This window comes from Trichoplusia ni, chromosome 7 (assembly GCF_003590095.1).
Source record: "Trichoplusia ni isolate ovarian cell line Hi5 chromosome 7, tn1, whole genome shotgun sequence".
In the NCBI taxonomy this organism is placed as follows: domain Eukaryota; kingdom Metazoa; phylum Arthropoda; class Insecta; order Lepidoptera; family Noctuidae; genus Trichoplusia; species Trichoplusia ni.
In genome coordinates this window covers 5,337,444-5,359,398 of record NC_039484.1, presented here as the reverse complement: position 1 = coordinate 5,359,398, position 21,955 = coordinate 5,337,444, and the positions used below count along the sequence as shown (strand labels likewise).

At 34.0% G+C, this 21,955-nt stretch overlaps 1 protein-coding gene across 1 annotated transcript; it reads right to left on the bottom strand.

The window, feature by feature from the left end:
• Nucleotides 1-8,737: 8,737 nt before the first annotated feature.
• On the bottom strand, nt 8,738-12,382 carry LOC113495802 (F-box/LRR-repeat protein 14). Its single transcript, XM_026874751.1, has one exon. It carries the CDS (start codon nt 12,201-12,203, stop codon nt 10,866-10,868), a length of 1,338 nt encoding a protein of 445 aa, XP_026730552.1. The 5' UTR covers nt 12,204-12,382; the 3' UTR covers nt 8,738-10,865.
• Nucleotides 12,383-21,955: the final 9,573 nt, after the last annotated feature.

Genomic DNA, 21,955 nt, shown 5'->3' with positions numbered 1-21,955 from the left:
CGAGTAGTTATTATATTACTTCGTTGCAATGTTTTCTTCTACTTGGCTTATTACTATACCAAGTAAAATTAGTATAAAAAGAAGTAGTTACTACTAGCCCTTTTAATACCAATTTCTATTGATAAAGAGTTATTACAACGTAACTTGATTGAAAATATGTAGATATTAAATATATTCGTGTACATTTTCAGGGAAAAACCGTGAAGTTTATATAATTGATTTGTATTGACATTGCTTAGTCACGAAAATACGCAGTAAGTGACTTGGAAAGAATTCGAGATGAAATGAATATCTTCATATTTGAAATCATTCTTCTAACGTAACTTCTTTAGGGTTCCGTAAACAAAGCGTAAGAACGGAACGGTATTGCTGAGGCTCCGCTGTCCGTTCGTCCATGCCCAGCGCTCTTGAATCATCTAAATAAAAAATTGGGATTAAGCAACGTAGCATACGGTTACAAAATCGACTGGTGAGCATTTTTTTTGCAATTTTGGGATTTCGTTTGCCTATTTGTACGGTAACCACAGTGTCAAGAGTACGACACATACTTGAACGAGTATGCAACAAAAATAGGTGACTATGACATGAATGTTTGTGAAACCCCCCGCAACACAAGGATTAAATTCCTTACCTGCGGGAGTAGTTTTAAAAATAAAAAAAATAAGTTAGTAAGTAAAAACTTAAGTTCGTTTTTTTTTTACTTTTTCAGGATTTAGAGAACAAGTAAAAAGAGATTTGGAACATTGGACTTATTTTACTACCTAACTACCTAATTCCCACGGTTTGATCACCTACGTCAACACACCTCACCACTATAAAAAAATTGAGAACAATCAATTTCCGAATATCGGGATAAAAATTTGGTCTGGTGTTTGACCTTTCAGCCAAATTTTATCAACATTGTTTCAATTCTTTGACCGTGATAGAGATACCAAACACACGAGTACACACTTTCGCTTTTATGTTATGATCGTGCGAGTAATTCAAAATTAGTATAGAATTATCTCGTTACATTATTTCAATTTAACAGGCTGTAAGAACACTCTGCTAAGTGACGATTAAAAATGCCTTATCAGATCTACATTCCAATTGAAAATGACAACAACTACATGAAACCTAAGGGCGACATGTTGCTGTGCGTCGTTCATACATACGGCCATTTAAGATTTAAACGAAAAAGCTAATTTTTTGTCAACAATACCCAGAGGAAGGGTTTCATCCTTGTGTTGCATGGGTTTTCACAAACATTCAAGTCACATGCACAAAGACACCTATGCTGTAAATTGTACAAGTATAGCAATGGCGCGTAATGGTTGATGCAAAATGATCGCATCGCTGTCAGTTACCAATTATGTGAATTAAAGTTCATTAACTGGTACGATTGTAATAATTATTATTACACTGTTGTAGTGTGACCTAAATATATGTAATGGGTTTTCTACACGACTGTCCGAAATTTAATGAAACGATTTGAAGGTTTCAGTTTGTTCTGAGGACGAATTTAATCCTATCTTAAATTTAGTTGCAGTTGTGGAAGCACGACGGCCATAAAAAAATCTAGTGTGAGTATTACATAATATAATATTCCACAACTTTCACATTTATTAAGTATCACCGTCTAAACTAAAACTTAGAAAATATTGTATTAATATTGCAGTTATTTATTTTTAAATACACTCATAATACAGATAAATCAAACCCAGACACAGAACAGATGATCGTGCTCATCGCACACATATTTGTCCGGGTTTGTCCTGATTTGTCCTGTCCATTTGTATTGTACCCAGAATCTCCGGTGTAGCAGTCAGGATCACTGACCGCGAGACCAATAGGTCAGTTAAATTGTCTATCTTTCACAACCAGGTTCTCCAAAGAGATGTTAGAGCCAACTCCAGCAAACGGCCCAGACAGCATATTAAATATTCAACTATTAATTTAAAGGAATTTAAATTCTCCCAATTGTTCACTTTGACAGTGAGATCATTTTGCATCAAATTGTATCAAATTGTATCAAATTGTTTTGGGGCACTGACCTCGGGAATTTGCACAACAATGAATAGGGTTGTGTAATTGGTTGTCCGATTGTCATAGTGCTGTAACATGTATTGTATTATCGTTACTTGTCGTTTTTATTATTCTGCGTATTTTTGTTTGTCAGTTGGTTAGGGAGCGAAGAATAATGAAGTTTAACTAAACTAGTGACAGCAACAGTGGTATGACCGTTGAATTACCAAGTGAGGAAAAACCTCGCCGACTATAAACACCCCGGGTCCCTTCAACGACTTGAGCCAGAGTCACTGGATCGCTTGCGCACTCAGCGCGACTTTGTTTGATAAAAACTACTGCTAGATCTCAGTTTGTTTTTGCCATTGTCCTCTCTCACTTGTCCATCCATCCTGGTCCATACAACCCCAGTAATATGTCTGTAGGAAGCGGGGTAATCCCTTTCTCTTTCTCTACGAAATCTGAGCATTAAACTTTGAGAACAAAATTGTTTCTTCTACGCTATAAAAGTGTAAATGATTAGTCTTTGTCAGCTAATGTTTACACAAGATAAACAAAGAAACAATTGAAACTCAGCTATTGAACATAGATTTTTATTGAGTAAAAAGTTTAGGCTATAGAATTATTGTGAGCATTGTCTTTTAGCGTGGAAATTTATAAATCTTTAATGTGAGTAAATGGAAGTTTTATTTTAACATGTGAAGTGCACGAGTACGAATCACTACCCAGCCACTGCGTCTGCTCATGATTAAAGACTCCGGTTGGATCCGAAACTAGTCGGGCAATCCCAATCAATAATTAATATACCAGTATTTTTTTTAATTTAGAAAATATTTTATCTGTTTAATGGTATAAGGATGGTTGGATAAGATGTATTTATCTAATCTTGTTTGCAGAATTAATTATTAATTGATGGCTTATTTTGAAAATGTTTACTGTTTAAAGACCTTTTTCTTGAATCACTATATTAGTGAAAATAAAGAGTGAAAGGGCTTCAAAATCAGTTATCCCTTTATTAAAAAAAACAATGTATATAATACAAAATCCTGTTAATAAGGCTGTTTTTCCTTTAGCCTATTTGTTTGGAACTTTCAGTGCCTCAAGTACAACTCGCCCTGTGTTTACCACTTACAGATAGACAGACAAAGCGTAGAATTATGAAAAAATATCGGATCTGTACAAACTAAAACGTTGTATAATATTATTAATCTCTACTACCTATTCTTAAACCATCAAAATCTAAGGTCAGCTAACAAATCCATTCACAAGTGGGACGATTCGATTATCCTCTCAAGTTCGAAGTATTTTAACATTGATTACAATTGCAAACCGTCATTCATGACTGCGGGTCAAGGTCCAAAATCCCACCAATACTTCTTGTACTAAGACTATAACGGTAGAGCAAGCGAGACAACACTACTACTAAATAGAACGCTATCTCGCTCTCACAAGTAAAGCGAACGCAGTTAGGATGGTGGTAGAAGCTAGAAACTTTTATTAAAAATATTTGTTTAGAGTTCATTCTTTTCATTCATATTTTGTAAGTGTTGTTATAATTGATTCTCCTCACGTGACGTCATTGGTCACTCAATGTATTTCTTTGTTTTGTGATGTTTACACTACACCTTGCAGTATGGAGCAATACTAAAGCATCTGTTAGCGAAAAATGTACAATTATTGCTGTGTATAGCTTAGTCTTTGTGATTAAAAAGTGTTATTGACAAAAGCCAAGTGATAGTTACAATCAATCACATTTCTGTACAAAAATTATTTCTATAACTTTATGTTTCACATACTTACGACTTATATTGAATTTCTGACTTCCTATGAAATAAATAAGTAGCAAAATTCTATTAATAATATTTATTTAACCAAGTTAATCCATGTAAGGATATAATTTATCATTATTTTTGCCTAATCATCGCCTACGCGATCACTATAATTTCTATAGAATATTTTGGCTTGATACGTTCGCATTTGCTTAGGCTTGTGTAGGCTACACAATAATATCTATTCATCCTTCAAATTAATGAGAATGTTTTATGCTGTATATTATTTTCATACGTTAATATTATGAACTCAATCTTATATAACAAATTAAGCTTTAAAAATGTTTTGCGCTTGTCCAAATACCAAATCGGATTAAACATTCTTTAAAAAAAAAAATTATCTATTATTCCATTTAAAAAAAAGAACAAGCTCGCATTTCGAGGTTCAATAAAATAATTTAAATGAAACAAGAGGGCCGTCTTATTTTCGTAGTTTTTGTCGGCTAGCCTTGTAAATAAACCTTCGGGCCGAGTAAACCTTGAATTTTATACTCGTAATGCAATAATTTTAATGGTTTTGTACTTAAAGTTCAAGAGATCTCCTACTTTGTTATTTTTTTTTAGTTAATGACGTGAAAATTTTCGAAATGACTTTGTTTTGCCGCGTTATCTTTGACAGTTATTTTTTTTTTGTTTTTTGGTTGGTTTACAGAACTTAAGACCTTAATTATCAAGATTTAAAAAAAGTACATATAAAAATAAGCCACAAAACAGACCTATCAGTCTTCTTTTGCAAATATAATCTGAACCAGATAAGATTTGTTTCAAACATTTTTGTGTCTATAAATAACTTAGATACTTAATTATATTTGTACGTGCGTGTGACTTCATAAAATTACCATTCATAATTCCAAGTCTCAAACTAATTATTTAATAACTAATAATATTATTATAATAGGCACTTATTGCTAAGAAAATATAGTGCTTTGGCATGTAATATAGACTAGTTGTAGAGAGCAAAGTTCTAAGTATTTGTTTGGTTTACATCCTTATCTCTTAATGATAACTCTTTGCTTTTGAACGTTTTGTGTTAACTTGAAACTGCGAGATTCATTCTTGATTTCTTCACATTTATCTGTTGTGAGAGAAAACTCAAAATTTTCCAAGTTCTCTTTTTTTTGTTAAATTATACCTATTTGGACTGGATAAACAGATTTTAACGTTTGATTCTTTTATCATTTTAGTTTTTTCGTTTAACATGAAATAGCTGTCATTTGGTACTATAAAGATTTCATCAAGTTTGGCTCACTACTTCTTTTATTTGAAGTTAGATTTGTTTTCTTTTCGTTGTTAAAACAATTTTCAAGGAACTTTCTATGTAGGTAGTAGACCTGGATCGCAAGAAAGCTTATAAGCTTTTTATTACCGGGATTATAAGACAGCCCATGCAAGCAAAGACGCGGACAAAAACCAGCCTACTATCATTGTAACTTTAACTGGTTTTAAAAAGGAACTTGTTAATTCAACAATATTCGTATAAATACATTAGACACGCGATTTCAAAACTGTATCTCATTACAAAAAAGGAGACTTTTAAAGGAGCTTAACAAAAACTCCTTTTAATTAACCGTTGCGCCTTAAACTACCATAAAACAATAAACAAAATGTAAACGAAAGTAAACGTGGGTTAAATAGAAAGCAAAGCCATGAGAATTCTGTCAACAAAGAGTGTACGGGAACTAACTGCACCATAAAGTCATTAAAAATGATAGACATTGTTAATGGTAGGTACTATTAGTGGCGAAGGACCGACAAACGATTCAAAAGACCAAGGATTGGTCCTTCGGCGGTATAGTAAACTTCATTTTGAATATTTTATTGATGTTTGTTACGAAATATTGTAAAATAAAAATGTATTAGTGTTACGTTTTGTTTTTTTTTTAAGTTTTGCTTGTTAATGGTCTTGTGAATTTAGTAACGTCACTTTTGGTATATTTTTTTCTTGTGTTAACTGATAATAAACAAACTATTTTGGTACACAATACTTAAACGATTAAATTTCTTTCTATTAACTTTGATGGAGCATGTCCTAAGAAAGGATGAACAAAAAAGTTAAAATCTAGTTTCCAATTAAATAATTAAACTTTATTCTATGACTAGCTGCTGCTCGCGGCTTGGGTGACGTTTATAGCGATGAAGGATAAAAGTAGACTATGTGTTAATCCAAGTTGTCAGCTACCTCCAAACCTAATTTCACCGAAATCAAACCACCCGTTCAGGCAATAAACTTACACATACATTTCCGCAGTTAAAATATTAGTAAAATTCTTAAAAAAGGTGCTTTTCAGGTAGTTTCAAGGGATTAAATGAGATTATTATAACAAATTCCTATTTTCTGTTATTTCATTGAAATGTCTAAAGCCGATTATGTTTTAAAAACACCATAATAACTGTAATAATACCGTGAATTTTATCTGTAGGCTTAGTAAGTTAGTTTTAAAGTACTTTTTTAATCTTTTATCTAGGATTTTTTTTCTACACGTATTTTTTTAAATTTTTTATCAATAGATTCCATTTTAGTCTTTATTGGACATGAAATGACTTAACGAAGAGACATTTATAACAAATGGATATTTTTTTTTTACATTTCCGATTTTGTCACACGGCTAGTTTACTTTTCCAATAAATTATTCAATAACGAAAAATATATTTAATATGATGTTGAATAAATTGTATTTACTAGCCTTTTCAAACTATTTAAATCATACAATTCATTTCAAATGTAATAATATTAAATATTAATAAAATTATTTCATTCATTTCTGTTTTTTAGAAATATAATGTTACATAATTAAAATTGCAAATACTTTTATTATAAATTACCTTCGTTATTTAATGCGTATTGTGTTTTAAAGTAATTTAAAATTTAAATTATGTATAAATTAATTTTGATATCTCAGTTAAATCAGTTAAATTGCACATCATCTATGTTTTTATAAATGCCTGTATATTTATTACACAATAATTTTATTTATATGGAAATGTATTTTTCATCCATTTTGTATAAAACCAGTATAAATAATTTTTAATTCAAATGGGAATTTTGTTGAACATCGTATCTATGGTTAAAAAAGGACCTGGGTCATAGTTTAAAACCGGTTAAATGCGAGTGCGATATTTAATTTTCTTAATAAAATTTGTAATTGAATAATATTTTATAAATAATCTAAAGAAAAACTAATCGGATCAGCAATCAACAAAGTGAGTTTCTTCTCTCACAGCAAAAGCACTTAAGAAGCGGTGAAGGGTGGGCGAAACTGGGTGCTGTCCAATGTAACCTGACCTTCAAAAAGTGCTACTTAGTAGCCTAATTTGAATAAATGAATTTTGATTTTGATTTTGAATCTTTGTCATCTAACAAATATACTATCGTAATACCAGTTGCTTGAGCCTCTCTTTTTTATATTTGTTTTTGAAAATAACAACAGAACTACAATACCTTGGAAACTTTCAACATTGTTACTGTCCGTCTGTCTTTTCGTCTCACCACAAGGACGGGACAGACGGAAAGATAAAATACCGAATACTGTTTCTGTATAATAATACTTAAATGAACAATACCTAAACTAAATATCGGTGGTTTATACTTCAATCATACGTTTATTTAGAATCTAGTCTAGCCTAGTCCTCCAGCCCACAAGTCTAGCACATAGTATAAGTATTACATCATCAGACATATCATATATATTATACATTTGTCGGTTTTCCTCGCAAACACGGGTTATCGAATCACCTCAGCTATCATTCGCGATTATCATGTTATTTCTTATCTTCAAAATGGCGACTGTTCAGCATAACGTTCTTATTAAACGTTTTGAATTTTGCGGTCCTTTTTTTTAAGAATTATAGAGCTTTGGCCTGAGTGAGGACTCTTGTTTCTTAATTATTATTATTACTTATAAGTCGAAATATGGGGTTAAACTTCTGTGCAGATTTTGAGAACTTCAACTGACTATAGTTATTTTAAATTTAGAAAAAGTACGTATTAATATTTTGTTTTTAAAAATTGATTTGCTATTTGTGATTTATTAAATACTGTGGTATCAAAATATAATAGTTAAGCAATAGAATAATAGTAATATTCTACTAGATTTTGTAAGTTTAATTGACTTAGCATTTCAATTTAACGGAAGCGATAGAATTTGTTTAAATTGATGCTTGTTTACTTTTTCTTAAATATTTTGTTTTATTTGTTTCAAACAATTTTGCAGCGTTTTATTAAATAATCCAATGTACCATAGCCCGTGTATTTAGTCAAAATTCTAGTAATCAAACGATGTTAATGTAGTTTTTAATAACTATAGATTGTATTTAATTTAACATCTATTTGAAAATGATATACAAAGGGCAGAGCGACATTTGTTTTATCTAAAAGTTGAACAGCTGCAACTAAACACATAAACATTTTATCAAAATGTTTTGATAACGTCTTGCTTGTATTGTAGTGTCCATATTTATTATCTCTTTTTACTTTTCCTTTCAATTTTGTAGCGAGTTGTATTCTTGTTGAGTTTTTCTTTTAATTGTATCATTACTCATATCATAATTGTTTTAACATCAAAAACGTACCACTGTCTTCAAAGAAAAGCTACTGAGGCAAACTGTAAAATTAAAAGCAAAACGCGGTTCATCCAGTCTAATTGTGAACTTAGTGCTTGTTTACATTTACTGAAAATAAGTTGTATTTTATATATGGTTTGGTTTAATTTTTTATTGAATATTTAAAAGAGAAATGCAGGAATGAGAATAATTCAACAGTTTTTGTTACTGAATAGAAAAAAATGTTTAATTTTTAACTGTCAACAAACTCATATTGTTTAGCTGTTTAAAAAGCTATGTTCGAATGTTTTTCCATTCATTTTATATGATAAAAGGCTTTCAGGATTATAAATAAAATGTCAATATTAATTTGTAACTTAAACGATGACTTTTAATACACTTTCCTCCTATGTTACATTCGTTTTGTACAAAAACAACGTATTTATGAAGTATACAACGTATTTCTATATTTTTAATTCGATCTCATACGATTATTATACACTAAAACAATTAAACACTAATAATAATATCAAAAATTACGTATTAACGAGATCTCTATAAATGGGAGATAAAATAAACAAAATGTACATGGATTGAATTCTGTTATGCACTAACTAAACGTAATTCAGATTCTCGGAATTTAGAAAGAGACAGCTTACTTGTAGAGTTCTCTTTCCAACTGCTTCTTTAGCCAAATGACATCTCTACGTTGTCAGAAAATGTATGAAAATGACAGACCTGTCATCAACCACGATCTGCTAGACAGAGATATTTTTTTGATAATCAAAAATTATATTTCAGAGTATATAAATAAAGTGTCCCTTTTTTAACACATCCACCTACGCACTTTAGATAAGAATGCAACCTAATTGAGAGTTCTCAAAATATAGTAACTTCAAAAATAGTTTTTACTTTGAAACTGGCATATTTATACACAAATAACACCATAAGTATATATGGTTGTCCTTCTTTCCCGCTGCATTTTAGAAAAAGACAGCAATACTCCAAACTTCGTTTAGTTAGTGAACAAAAGATTCACCAGAATAAACAGACTTAACAGTATGATATTAATGTATAATGAGTTTGGAAGCATAATCAGAATATTGTCAAGTCTTAAAATTGAATACAAGAAGTTACAGATTTGCCATTGTTTTGCAAAATAAACAACAAAAAGTTTCTTTGTTACGTAAGACGAAGAATTGGAGCAAAACAATTTCGTCACTGAATATTTTGGGTTTTTCTTACGTGGTTTCGAGACAAGATTTTACTTTAGATGTAAAGTTTATACAAAAAGTGTATTTCTAGTACTGTTTCCTTGAATTTAACATAAAACTGCATATACAGATAATATAAACTTGGTTTTTGAGGAACGATTGTTTTTAGAACAACATAATACGATCCTAAAAGATTTTTAAAAGAATCCACTTTTAAAACTCATTTCTAAAATTTCGGAAGTAGTTTTATCAGCTGATTTCATTATTTATTAGTTTTAAGAGCTTAAGATGAATGGATGAAATTCATCAGTATTCATCTCTCATCGCGTCAGACAAACAAAATGTATCTATGGACGCTTTCATAACCTCAAAATAGAACAACAAAAACAAATGGTCCTTTTATCCGAATAAACAAGGACCAGAAGTCAAATCAAACAAGTCAGATTAAGGATGTGGTGTTGCCATTTATTTTCATTCTCATTTTGGCAATAATCAATCTACAGATTTATTCATAAGGATACAATCAACAACAGTATAAAACCACACGATTGGCGTTAATCTGCCTTTCGACGTGAAAAATTAATAAAATTATCAATTCTGGTAAAAGGTTTTGTAAAAGCAATATTAAAATCGGCTTATCGCTTAACATACACACGTTTTTATACTTATTTGGAAGTACTCATTGTAAATCATATTTCATCTCCCAAATCACGCAACCATCACAAAATTATTCGTAAAAACCTAACGTTTAACAATTTCGATAGTTCCCTAAATTCACGAATAAGATCGAATTAAAAACATCGATAATTTGAAGAATGGCTAAATATCTACCTAACTAATGGAGCAAATTATTCTGATAAACCAGACCTTTTTAAAAATTACATAACTTCACACATTAACATGTTGGCGTTGCGTCATGTACCAGTTATAACAAACAACGGAATATAAAAAAGAAAACAGAAAACATTCAAAAAGGCCTGGCTCAACATTGCGACTAGGTATTGGGGCAACTTTCTCAAAGAAACTTAACCACAAAGTTGTCTTTTTGCAAAGTAACACAAACTGAAATCGACACAACAGATAACACAACTGACAGAGAAACAGACACATAAGAATGCAGCCCCATATCCTAAAACATAATTCGTTAGTTTAATATCTTAAAATTGGTTAATTCCTTTATTCACTGTCCAGAGTATACCTACAACCTTGGCGCTCCTTCACTACAACATGGCCGTCGCACTCACACTCGCGCGCACAGACACTACTGGTGTGTGTGTGGTCACCGCACATGCCACAGACCGAGGTTAAGTACACTAAGCCGAGGCAACTTCACGATGTGGTCCAAGCCTTGCGGAGTGATACACGTACAACCGTACAAGTCTATCGCTTTCAGATTCCGGAGGCCGTCCCCAAGCGCGCGCAGGCCCCTATCGGTGACCCTCGTGCACTGTCCTATATTTAGCGTTTCTAGCTGTGATAGCCTGGCGACCCGCTCCAGGCCCTCGTCGGTGAGGCGGCAGGCGCTGAGCGACAGCGAGCGCAGCCCCGACAGGCCCAGCGTGGCGTGCGACAGCGCCTCGTCACCGACCTTGTCGCAGAACGACACGTCCAGCGCCCGCAGCCGACCGCTCTCGGCCAGGTGCGCCACCCCCGCGTCCGACACGCCGTCGCAAGCCCTCAAGTTGATGTCCTCCAGGTGCGGCAGCCGAGCGAGATGCCTCAAGCCTGCATCCGTCACCGCCACGCAAAACGAAAGATTTATGGATTTAAGTTTAGGAAGACCTGTAGCTGCGTGCTTCAACGCTTCGTCCGTCAACCTTTGGCAGTCTTGTAGTCCCAAATTCTCCAGTTCCGGGGTCCCTCGCGCCTCGCCGCCGCCGCACAGATGCGCTATCCCCGCGTCGTTCACGTGCCAGCATGATCGTAAATTAAGGCGACGCAATTTCCTAAGTCCCCAGGCGATGAGCAACAGACCTGTATCTGTTATATTGCAACAGCCGCCTAGTTCTAACTCTTCTAAGTTTTTAAGTGATTGCGCTATTCTGCCGAGCGACGAATCGGTCACTTGTTTGCATAGTGAGAGATCTAACCTTCTTAAAGCTGGTAATTCAGCTGCAAACGCACTGGCCAGAGCAGCGTCGGTAACACTGTAGCACCCGCTGAGGGATAGGGATTCGAGTCCCGGAAGCGCGGCGACTGCATCCCTGAGTCCCCGGCGCAGCGACAGCACTTGTAACTTGCGCACTCCTCTCCTGGCCAGCGACGCGAACAGCACGGGCGCTGGTCTCCGCAGGTGCAGCGCGGCCTCCACTCCTCGCCACACAGAACGCCGGTCAGCTGCGTCTCTCCACGAGCGGCAAACTTGCGCCGCGCGGCCTCTGTCCCGGACCGGCAGCCTCTCAAATATCAGAGCTAACAGTTCCGGGTACAACCTTGTGATGTGCGTTCCCTGTGGCTCCGGCGGCAACTCGGGCACGTGAGGCACGGGCAAGTGCGGCCGATGTAGTCTGTAAGGCGCACTGCGTTGTTTTCTTCTGTTCGTACTGGGCTCCCTCAGTTCGGTGAGTCCGAGCCGCTCGTCCCGCCAGGACATCACTTCCTCCGTCCACGCACTCATAGCGGCGTCACTGCACACTATAACATGTCACGATGCATCGGACCGGTTTTCGGTGAAACTCGTGTAGTGGTGGGAGCGCGCGGCGTGCGTCCGTCCGGCGCGGCTGGTCCTCGTGCACTGTCGCTGGCAGCGCCCGCCCCGCGCGGCGCCCCGCGCCCGCCCGAGCGCGGCGATTGGTCGCGGTCGCCGGCACGTGACGCGCGTCGTATCGATTCGGAGGCTCTGCGGCGGCATTTTTAAGTTGGCGAGCCGAGAGCCCGCCTTCGCCCCGCGCGGCCCGCGACGCCCGCGCTCTATACCAGACACACGCGCAGATGTTACAAGAATTTACTTTATACCTATTACATGTCTGCACAGATTTGTCAATACACATTAAGTACGTTTCCAAGGAGGTTACTAATTAGTACTTCGAATTTACAAACGGACTTTATAACCTCAACGTCCATTTACTTAATCATGATGAGGTTGCTAATTATTACATAAACTTGAATTTCTGTTTTGTCGAAAACCTATTTATGCTTATATTTATTTAGTTTATTTTCACGATAAATCTTTTCAAGGTTGACATATTTATTTTGGTTATAACTCAAAACTTAAAACTGTTTTTTATCTAACGGTAATCTTACTAAGAACGTAGTGGTATTTTATAAAGACCACGCTTAGTAGATTTTAGTATGGAAACAGTGTTTGTCACTCATAAACCTTGGAAGCTATATTTATCCTTATGACACGACATAACAAACTCGACATTTTCGCGAGACAAAATAGTCATCATGTAGTTTATTTTTTATTTAAGACAACACCAAGAGTGCGATTTGTCCTAAAATGTAAACTGTTTAAATAAAATCATGATTTCCTCTGAGATCTTCTTTGGTTTAGGCATAATATACCAGACATTCGAATTATGAAATCTTTGTCAGTAGTGATAAGGCGGCAAAACAACTCGGCGCGACGTATATTTTCGTTCGCGGTGCACTTGCCGACGACTTGCGACCATTATAAAAAGACCCCTGTCAACTGCTATGTCGTTCCTTATTCCGTACACTTAAGAAATCCCCCATATTGTGACATAGGCCAGGATAAATTGGTTTTTTGATAACACCAGCCAACTATTACAAGGGCGACCGGTTGCGAGCGTTCCAAATATGAATTTCGAATTGAAACGTGTTCCAGAATGGAACGCGAGCAAGTTGGCGAGTTGACCGAACAGTTTAGAAAATTAACGGGGCGGGTTTTGGTCCTTGTTTCAAATAAAGAATCGGTCCTTTCAAACTTTTTCTCACTTTACTTCGGACCGTGGTCTTTTGAACATCGTACTATTAAACTTTATAATCTGTGAATATTTTTTAAAGCTGTTAACTTGATTAACTGAATTATTAAAATGGTTATTGGTAATAATTTCATCCGTTATGATGCAAACTGATCGAACTAAGTCGATCGTGGGAAATGTTTTCACTGTTCCATTGCTGGCTTACTTACAACCGGAAATACGAGGTTGTCCCTTATAAACTACTGTTATTTCTATGAAACGATGCATCTGCTAAAGTTATACTAAGATCAGTAAGTTATGGACAGATAAAATTTGAAAGATTTATTAGTTATGTGATACTTTTCAATGAATTAAAAATGAAGAATGTTTCTTAATTTTTATTTTAGGTGCTAGTCTTTTGATACAAAGTTGAAGACCAAAAGACCAGAATTTGTAGTCCTCAACAGCGTAACTGAGAAGTTTATCTGCACTAGATTTTACTAGTTTTCAGTCTAGAACTTTGTTCAATGTTAAAGTTCCGTGTTTTCGAAATGCTCTTAAAAGCCTATTCTCGTACAAAATCGCTTTTCAGTTTGCAATATTTTGTTCTAGACAGTGTTTATATGGAGTTAGATGTTAAGTTTATTTCCCAGTTTTCCTGTCCAAGTAATATTACGAATTTGTCTTATTTGTAAAGTTTCTTGCCTATTCTCTAAAAATGAATTCTCTAGAAATGCAGTTTGGGAAACGAGACCATTAAACAAGTCGTTACTATAACGTATCTGAAGTAGAGAAGTTTCGTTTTAAATAAAAATATTTTTGAACTTAAGATTTTGTATTTCAGCTTTTTCAAATTCTTTTGTAAAAAAATAGTACTTAAATTTTTTTCTGAATGAAAGAAGAGAGAACTTTTTACTTTCTTGATTAATATTGTTTTTATCATCCACATACTTTCCTCCATTTATAAACTCAAAGATTAAAACTTTCAACCACTCAATTCTTTCACTTAAATCAAAACTAACAGTACTATTTTAAAAACATAAGACATATTCCAAGACTTCTTTAAAATCCTCTTGTTAACAACAAGCCGATGTCTGACATCCGGATAAGGGCTATAAGAACAAGCATAACTTATCGAGTTTTGCTCAGTATTTAAGGAGTAATTTCGTTATTGTCGACAAGACATTAATTGGACCTTAATACTAGATCTCGAAACGCCCTTAAGGTACTTAAAGGTATGTGTGTGTGATACAGGATGTTAATTGTTGTTGGCCTGTGAACGACAATTATTATCCGTCCTGTATAAAGATATATTATTGGGTGAGTAAGAAAGATGCCACTCTACGTTCTGTATAGCGCTGTCACTTTTACACAACTGCCATAATATTATTGAGATTTATTATTTACTGTGTGAAGTATTGTCTTATGTAGATTGGATTAAAAAACCTCTATTTCTATAGAGTTTTGTGTATCTTTAGTTACATATATTTTTTATCGTTTGAATAATAAATAAAAACTTGCAGTGCCTAAACGAAATAGTTTTAATAGTACAAAATCGTATAATTTATATAGAGAGCTAAAAAGTTAACAAATGGAAGCCTATCATTATTTTTTTAATAATAATAGAGCGGCAGAAATAGTGGAATAATGGAAGAAAGGCCTTCGCAGTGGAAAAAGAATATCTAAAAAGAATTTTGTTTTTTTATAAACTTTTACGAAGTCAATTCGTATGATACATAAAAAACACCTATTTTCTAAATAATTGATAGATTTTTAAGAACTCTATCTTCTAAAGGACCCCTAATTTACATGTCTGCCTCAAGTTTTTAATTCTAGTATAGTTTCCATCGCCCGCAGCTACACCTATGCTATGCAAATAGCAATTTAAAACTATTGTACCTAATTACATAGACAACATTGTAAGATTGAACACTAAAATTATAGAGAGTATTGGTTTCAAGTCCGAAGCGTTTACGCAAAACAATTATGTGAGAACTAGACTAGGTAATAATATGTTTGAGAAAGAAGTATCAATGTCTTGAGTTGGAAGATTAAAATGTTGACTTTTTCATAAAAAAAAATTGTGTGATAAAGTCGAGGCGGACTTTCGGGTCCTTCATGCCGATACGACGACTGGCCGGCTCCTGTTGGCCCGGCGTTGGAAAATTGCTTAAAATTATAGGAATAGTGAAAATTAAATAAAATTACCATTCGTTCATCGGCCGGCCATTGTAAACAGCAGAATTAGGGCCCTGGGCCCCAATTCTGTTATTTACAATGGCCGATGAATGATATAAATGACATAATATAATAACAAATAATTCAGTTCGAAAATTTGTTATTGAACTGGTCTTTTTAACTTCATGTTTGTGGACCTAAGGACTTCAATGTACTTAAAATTTACGAGAAAAAAATACCACGTGTTATAACTGTTACTTTGTTGCATAGTTTTAGTTTTATAAGAACCGAAGGACATGGCTTCTTACCACAAGTGCCAAAAAATAGCGTATTGTGATTGTAGGTTATCAGAATAATTATATAGATATGTAAGTATATCTACATGTAAATGATTAAATGAGTTTCTTAACTGACTACATACCATAATTTATTCTACTATATCACCATAATTGATTACCGAAATTAATGGTAACTTTTTTAAACCATTACAATATTTATAATTGATTACTATACCTAGCACTTTAGCGAAAAGAATACAGCTTACATATTTCTCTTAATTTCAAAGATTTTTAAACTTGCATTTCAGATATTTGAAACATACCTTAAGTAAGTTCGAAAATTTTCGAATTAAAATCGATTGCAACATACCAATATAAGGTAACCATTGTAAAGAGTACCTCAGAGTCTTGTAACTGTGTATTTGTGTATTCAGCGTGTGAATAAGGGCCTATTTAGACGATACGAGACAAATCGTGTAAGTTGTAATACATTGCTGGCGATCATATGTCACGCTAGATACCCGAGCTGCGGGGCTGCACAATGTATGTAACTTGTAAGATATTCTCGCATCGTCTAAATGGGCCCTAAGGTTGTTTTTGTAAGAAGGTACCATTTTTTGCGGCTTTTTGCCGCCTACCTGCGATGGCATATGGTTTAAGGATGCAGTAACACGATATTTTTAATATTCAATATTTTAGAAATGCATAGAGAGATTATTTTTTGAAGTTAATGTTTGTTTCAAGGCACTAGTAGCCGATGTGATTCTTAGAGAAAGTTTTTGAGAGTGTTATTGTTGGTAGTTCACCTCTTAAATGTCTGAGCCACTATTGATAAGATGTTTTGGAATTTACTTACAGGTACCGAATAAAACCAAATTTAATGCAGGAGCGCGAGCCAATACAGCTAATGAATTATCACAATATTCTGAGTCTAGAACTATTAAAAGATAACTATTAGATACAAATGTACTAAGGGCCCATGACGTGAAATATTCTTAATGAGGATTAAACATGGCGACTTTTCTAAAAAGCGATAGAAAAAACCTAAATCTAAGTTTCGTTAAAACGAAAAGAATTTTGAAAGTATAAAAGGATTTTATTTCTACTTTTCTACTAATAGCCGAGCGGCGGGATCGCCAGACATATACGGACTTCGCCAAGTCCTTTTTAAAAAGCTCCGGAGCTATTTGTGGACTTTAACTAGTCTGGACTTTAACGTTAGCGCATCATTGGGCTGATTGCATTCCCAGTGTGAGAATTTAATTTGAATGTAAGCTTCTTTACTCTGTTTAGTAGCTATTAGTAAATTAGTTAATTAATAAAAGATCAAAAAATGCGTATTATGGTTTAATTTTTGGATTAATATCTAATAAGTAGTAACTAAACTATAAGTATATCTTTTATCTAGGTGGAGTTTGTTGACTAGCAAGTTCATTTTATAATGATTACCTAAACAATTAACAAAAGTGAAGTATACACGATGCACTTTTTAATATTTGCTAGACAAAAACCTAAACAAAAAATTACCTACTTTTTGCTAAATATTTCTTTCAGTTCTTGTTATTTTATTGTTCCTGTATACTATGACAATATAAACAGTTTACACTTCCTCATCCTTATTGTTATATTTGTAAACAACATCTACTTATTCTCATCAACTATTGAATTCACACAGAACTTTTGGTTACTGCCATCTAGTGGCAAGTGGACAAAATGACTTTCAGATTACAGCGCCATCTAGTGTTCAGTAGATAATACAGAAACCTTGGTCGGTCACTTATTTGGTTGCACAATACTTTCAAAAGATGGCGTTACCTGAGAAGTTTCGTTATTCTATATAAAAAAACATGCAAGAAAAATATTCTTTAACATGAAATAAAAGATAATGTAACTTTTAAGTCACACTTTTCTGTAAGTATTTTGCAAGCTTTGTAGTTTATACTTAATTGTTTTTATAACACTTGACAAAAAATGTTATAATAATTAGTTGAACCGTACAACACCGATGCATTGAATAACAGTTATCGAAATAATTGTAATCTTAAATTAAAACTATCCTATCTTAAAACAATTCCAAACTCCATTTATGTGGTTTAAAAATAAAACTAAGAACCTAGAACGTGCTTCAAAATAAGTATGAATAAATACATACATAGTAAGTAAGTATTATGATTTGATAACTGCATCTAACGAGAGGCTCGAGTGCGCATGCGCGTACAACGTCAAGTGCTGGACAGGGGCGAATTGGATGAAATATTTCTGACAAGATTTAATTAATTGTTTTAGGAATAATTTCTGATTTTACATACGCTTATGTGCGATGTTATCCAATGATTATAGTTTTTGCCTACGGATACTTTTTCCAGTTATTCAGTATTCAGATTCGATAAATAATATGTGCATACTGTATATTATTATATACTATTTAAGTGTATCGCCAATTTTTAAACAAATTATGTTTGTAATCATTTTTTTGTTTATTCTTAATGAGCTTCCAGTCAATGTTTGGTCTTGGAAAGTCTCTTATTTTCCTGTCCGAAAAACCGTGTCCAATAGATATAATTTCGTTAATATCATACAAAGTTTATGTGACATAATATTTTCTGTGTCCCACTAGTTATCGTTAAGGATTGTCTTCTTTTTCAAGTCAAGTCAAGGTCTTTTTTGTCCCTTTTGCAGTATGAAGTCAGGCGCGGGGCGGACTCAAGTGCGGTGACTGGCCCGCAGCGCATCGCGTCAATTCGCGTCATAGCCGTCAGTGGTTGTAATTCGTTCTTTGCTGCAGCTGCCTGCACGTCAAGACGAGGAGTACGCGCAATTAATTGGCGTTTTATTTTACGATGCGCAAAGCGATCCCCACTCTTCCGCCAAGCGCTCAAGATCCATGCCGGTAACTGTACCTCTATTAAAACCCTATCCAAGTCCCTCTCTGTACATTTCATCTCCACTTCTTGATAGTAAGTAAACATTTAACATCATAACGATTAGAAGTTTATAGCAAACAGTTTGTGAGGTAACAGACTTGTTCTAATGCTGACAGATGCAATAATAAATACAATGAGAAAATTCCTTTTACTGTAGTCAGAATGTGGTTGTAATTATTCATTACCTTACGGGGAAAACTCTCGTTTCTACAATTGCAACGGTACCTACCTAATGCTAAAGTAAACTTTAATTAAACTATTTTTGCTCGCAATTTTGGCATGTTTGGTTTCGCATCTTTTCAATCTCTAAGTTGAAAAATAAATGTGAGATTTTGCAACCTAATTCTTCTACATTTATACCTGGGCCCCGATTCTGCTATTTTACAATGGCCGATGAATGAGAACAATCGGATTGAATTTGAAATTATTCCTATTCTCTTAAGCATTATGCCAACACAATAATCAAAAATTCATTTTATTGATCTTGAGTCTGCCGTCCCGTCCTACACAATAATTGAAAACTTAATTAAATTGAAAAAACAATTAAAATGCATAAGAGAATATGAAAAGTGTAGTTTTGGCCCAAATTTTGATTCATTCACCGGCCATTGTAAATAGCAGAATTTGGGCCCTGTTATTTTAATCCATTATAATGCTTTTTACGTCATACGAAAAAAAAGTATTTTTATTCCACCATTTTGTTAAACGATCGTTACTTACCAAACCGACAAACCGTCGCATTAAAATACGTACCATTTTTTGCTCTGATATGTAAGACTTACAGGTCCACTTGTCCAATACATCTTACCAGGCGTTCTACGTCATAGATTGACGGCCTAACATTAGCATAGGTACTCGCATTGCGTGTATTTAGAACATTAGCCACTTCGTTAAGAGAACTCTTGGATGACATGCGCGCCTGGTACTTTGAATTAGATGGACGTTTGAAATTTTAGAAAATTAGAAATTTTGCTTTAAAGGTTTGTAACGTAGTTATTAAATGATCTGTTAAATTATGATAATATAAATTAAATGAAGTGTTTATTTTTGCTTTTTCTTAATAAAAACTATTACGATTCTAAACATATTACGCAGACACTGTCGTTAATACTTTGATTTAAAATCAATATTTCTTTAATAAAACTTATTAGGAAACGTTTTTTTTTTAAGAATATTTCAGGTGGCTTTCTTTCAGCGCCATTTTAATGATAACAAAGAAATAAAAAAAACATGCAAAAAACTTTAGGTTACCATACATTTAGGTTTAACCTTTTAGAATACGCAAAAATCATTGTATACCGTACATTGGGCTTAAACTTAGACAAAACTATAACATACATTTTCTTTTAATTTTCCTTCATTATATAACCAAACTGCCACTTACAATCAGCTCACCTAACATTGCTCCTGGACACGAGAACTTACGTACAAATTCTTATTGGTATAGAATTACGTCGCATCAAGTATCCAACTAGAAAATTATCTAAATGCGACCGCGATCGGGGCTGTAACGGTTAGACCATACTACGACGTATCCTTTACAAGTAACACTTGTATATTGGGAAAGAGATGCCGCTATATGACGTTAATATTTTTATCTCGCTTCCACAACTGCGATAATATAGCTTTAAGCTGTGTAAGTTCTCTTGTCATACACAGTTACCATGCACTTAATATCCATTTGCTTGCATAATCAATTAAATAACAACTCCTGTTTTCTCTGTAAGCCATTTCTAAATATCTTTCGTTGATTTTCAAATGTAATACGTCCATTAGTAGGTACTCAAAATGAGTAAATTTTAGTATTTTTAATGCACCCCGCATAGACAGAAACTTTCAATTCTCAAAACAAACATTCATTCATACAAGCCAAAATTAAAATGGTTTCATTTCTAGCTGTAAATGTTTTAAATAAAATATTAATACAAGTTAATTGAAAATCATACATGGGTCACCCATATATGATTTACTAGTGAATCGAACTAATTGCCCATAAAAACATTAATTAATTGGCAGAAATAAGTTTGTCTAGTGAGAAGCTCAACAGTCAACAGCCTAGCCTTCTTGTGGATAGTCTTGATTTGACCATACAGTCTACTTTAATGTCTTATCCAAAATTGTTTTTCGGAAAATAGGTAGTGAGAATCAGACAGGAGTAGAAAATATCACTATACAAAAAGTGAGACTGAAAAAAGTTAAGACCCAGACGCGACGAAGATTAGCAACTTTTAAGCCTTTTAATTAGACCTGACTGATCTTTAATTTAAATAGTTTCTTTTATATTTAGCTAAGTAAACTTTCAAGTGCTAATTTAGGACAATTTATTTATTTTCGGACTGTTCTATCCTTTTGCCCAATCTTTTCCAAACTTAGCTTTTGTTTTTGGCACTTACCGGATCGGTTTACGGAAAAAGGAAAACATTAACTGTCTAGCTATCACGGTTTTTGATATAAGGTCTTTTGACCGACGGACGGAGGGACAGATGGACGGAAAGCGGAGCCTCAGCAATAGGAAACCTAACCTAAAAATTAAATACTGACAACGAGAGTTAAAAATGAAGAAAGTCAGATTTTGTTTAACCTGTGCACTTAAATCCAAAATATTATAAATTCAATTTACAAGATCCACAAACATTTTAGAACGCTACTTGAGCACTTAGAATAATATAATCATCTTGCAGACATTCTTAAACATGGATGCCAAGACGGGCCAGTGTGTCTGAGGCCGCAGTCAGTGCCAGCCCATCATCATAGTTCAGTATAAGTCAGCCAATCTAACAGGTTTATTATTTAGCTACAAGTTTACTAGACACCGCGTAATTATTCTTAGGGCTTTCACTTGCTAATATTAGTATCTGATATTCGCTTTTCTTGGTTTTTAGTATAACGTCTTGTTAAATTATGCTACTTACTATGAATATTTTGAGTAAAAACATAGGTAGCTAGTGCTTATATTAATTGTTTAGTTTGCAATCTACTAGATGTCCCAAACGTTGCTTTGCCGTAAAACTTATTTCTTTTAATAAAAAAGTAGGGCTATGAAAAGAAATAGATGTTGTCCTATTCTCAGACCTACATAATATGCACACAAAATTGTATTTTTGAAGGAGTTCAATTTTGTAC

Coding starts and splice junctions, on each gene's coding strand:
- LOC113495802 (XM_026874751.1), bottom strand. CDS start 12,203: ATGAGTGCGTGGACGGAGGAAGTGATGTCCTGGCGGGACGAGCGGCTC.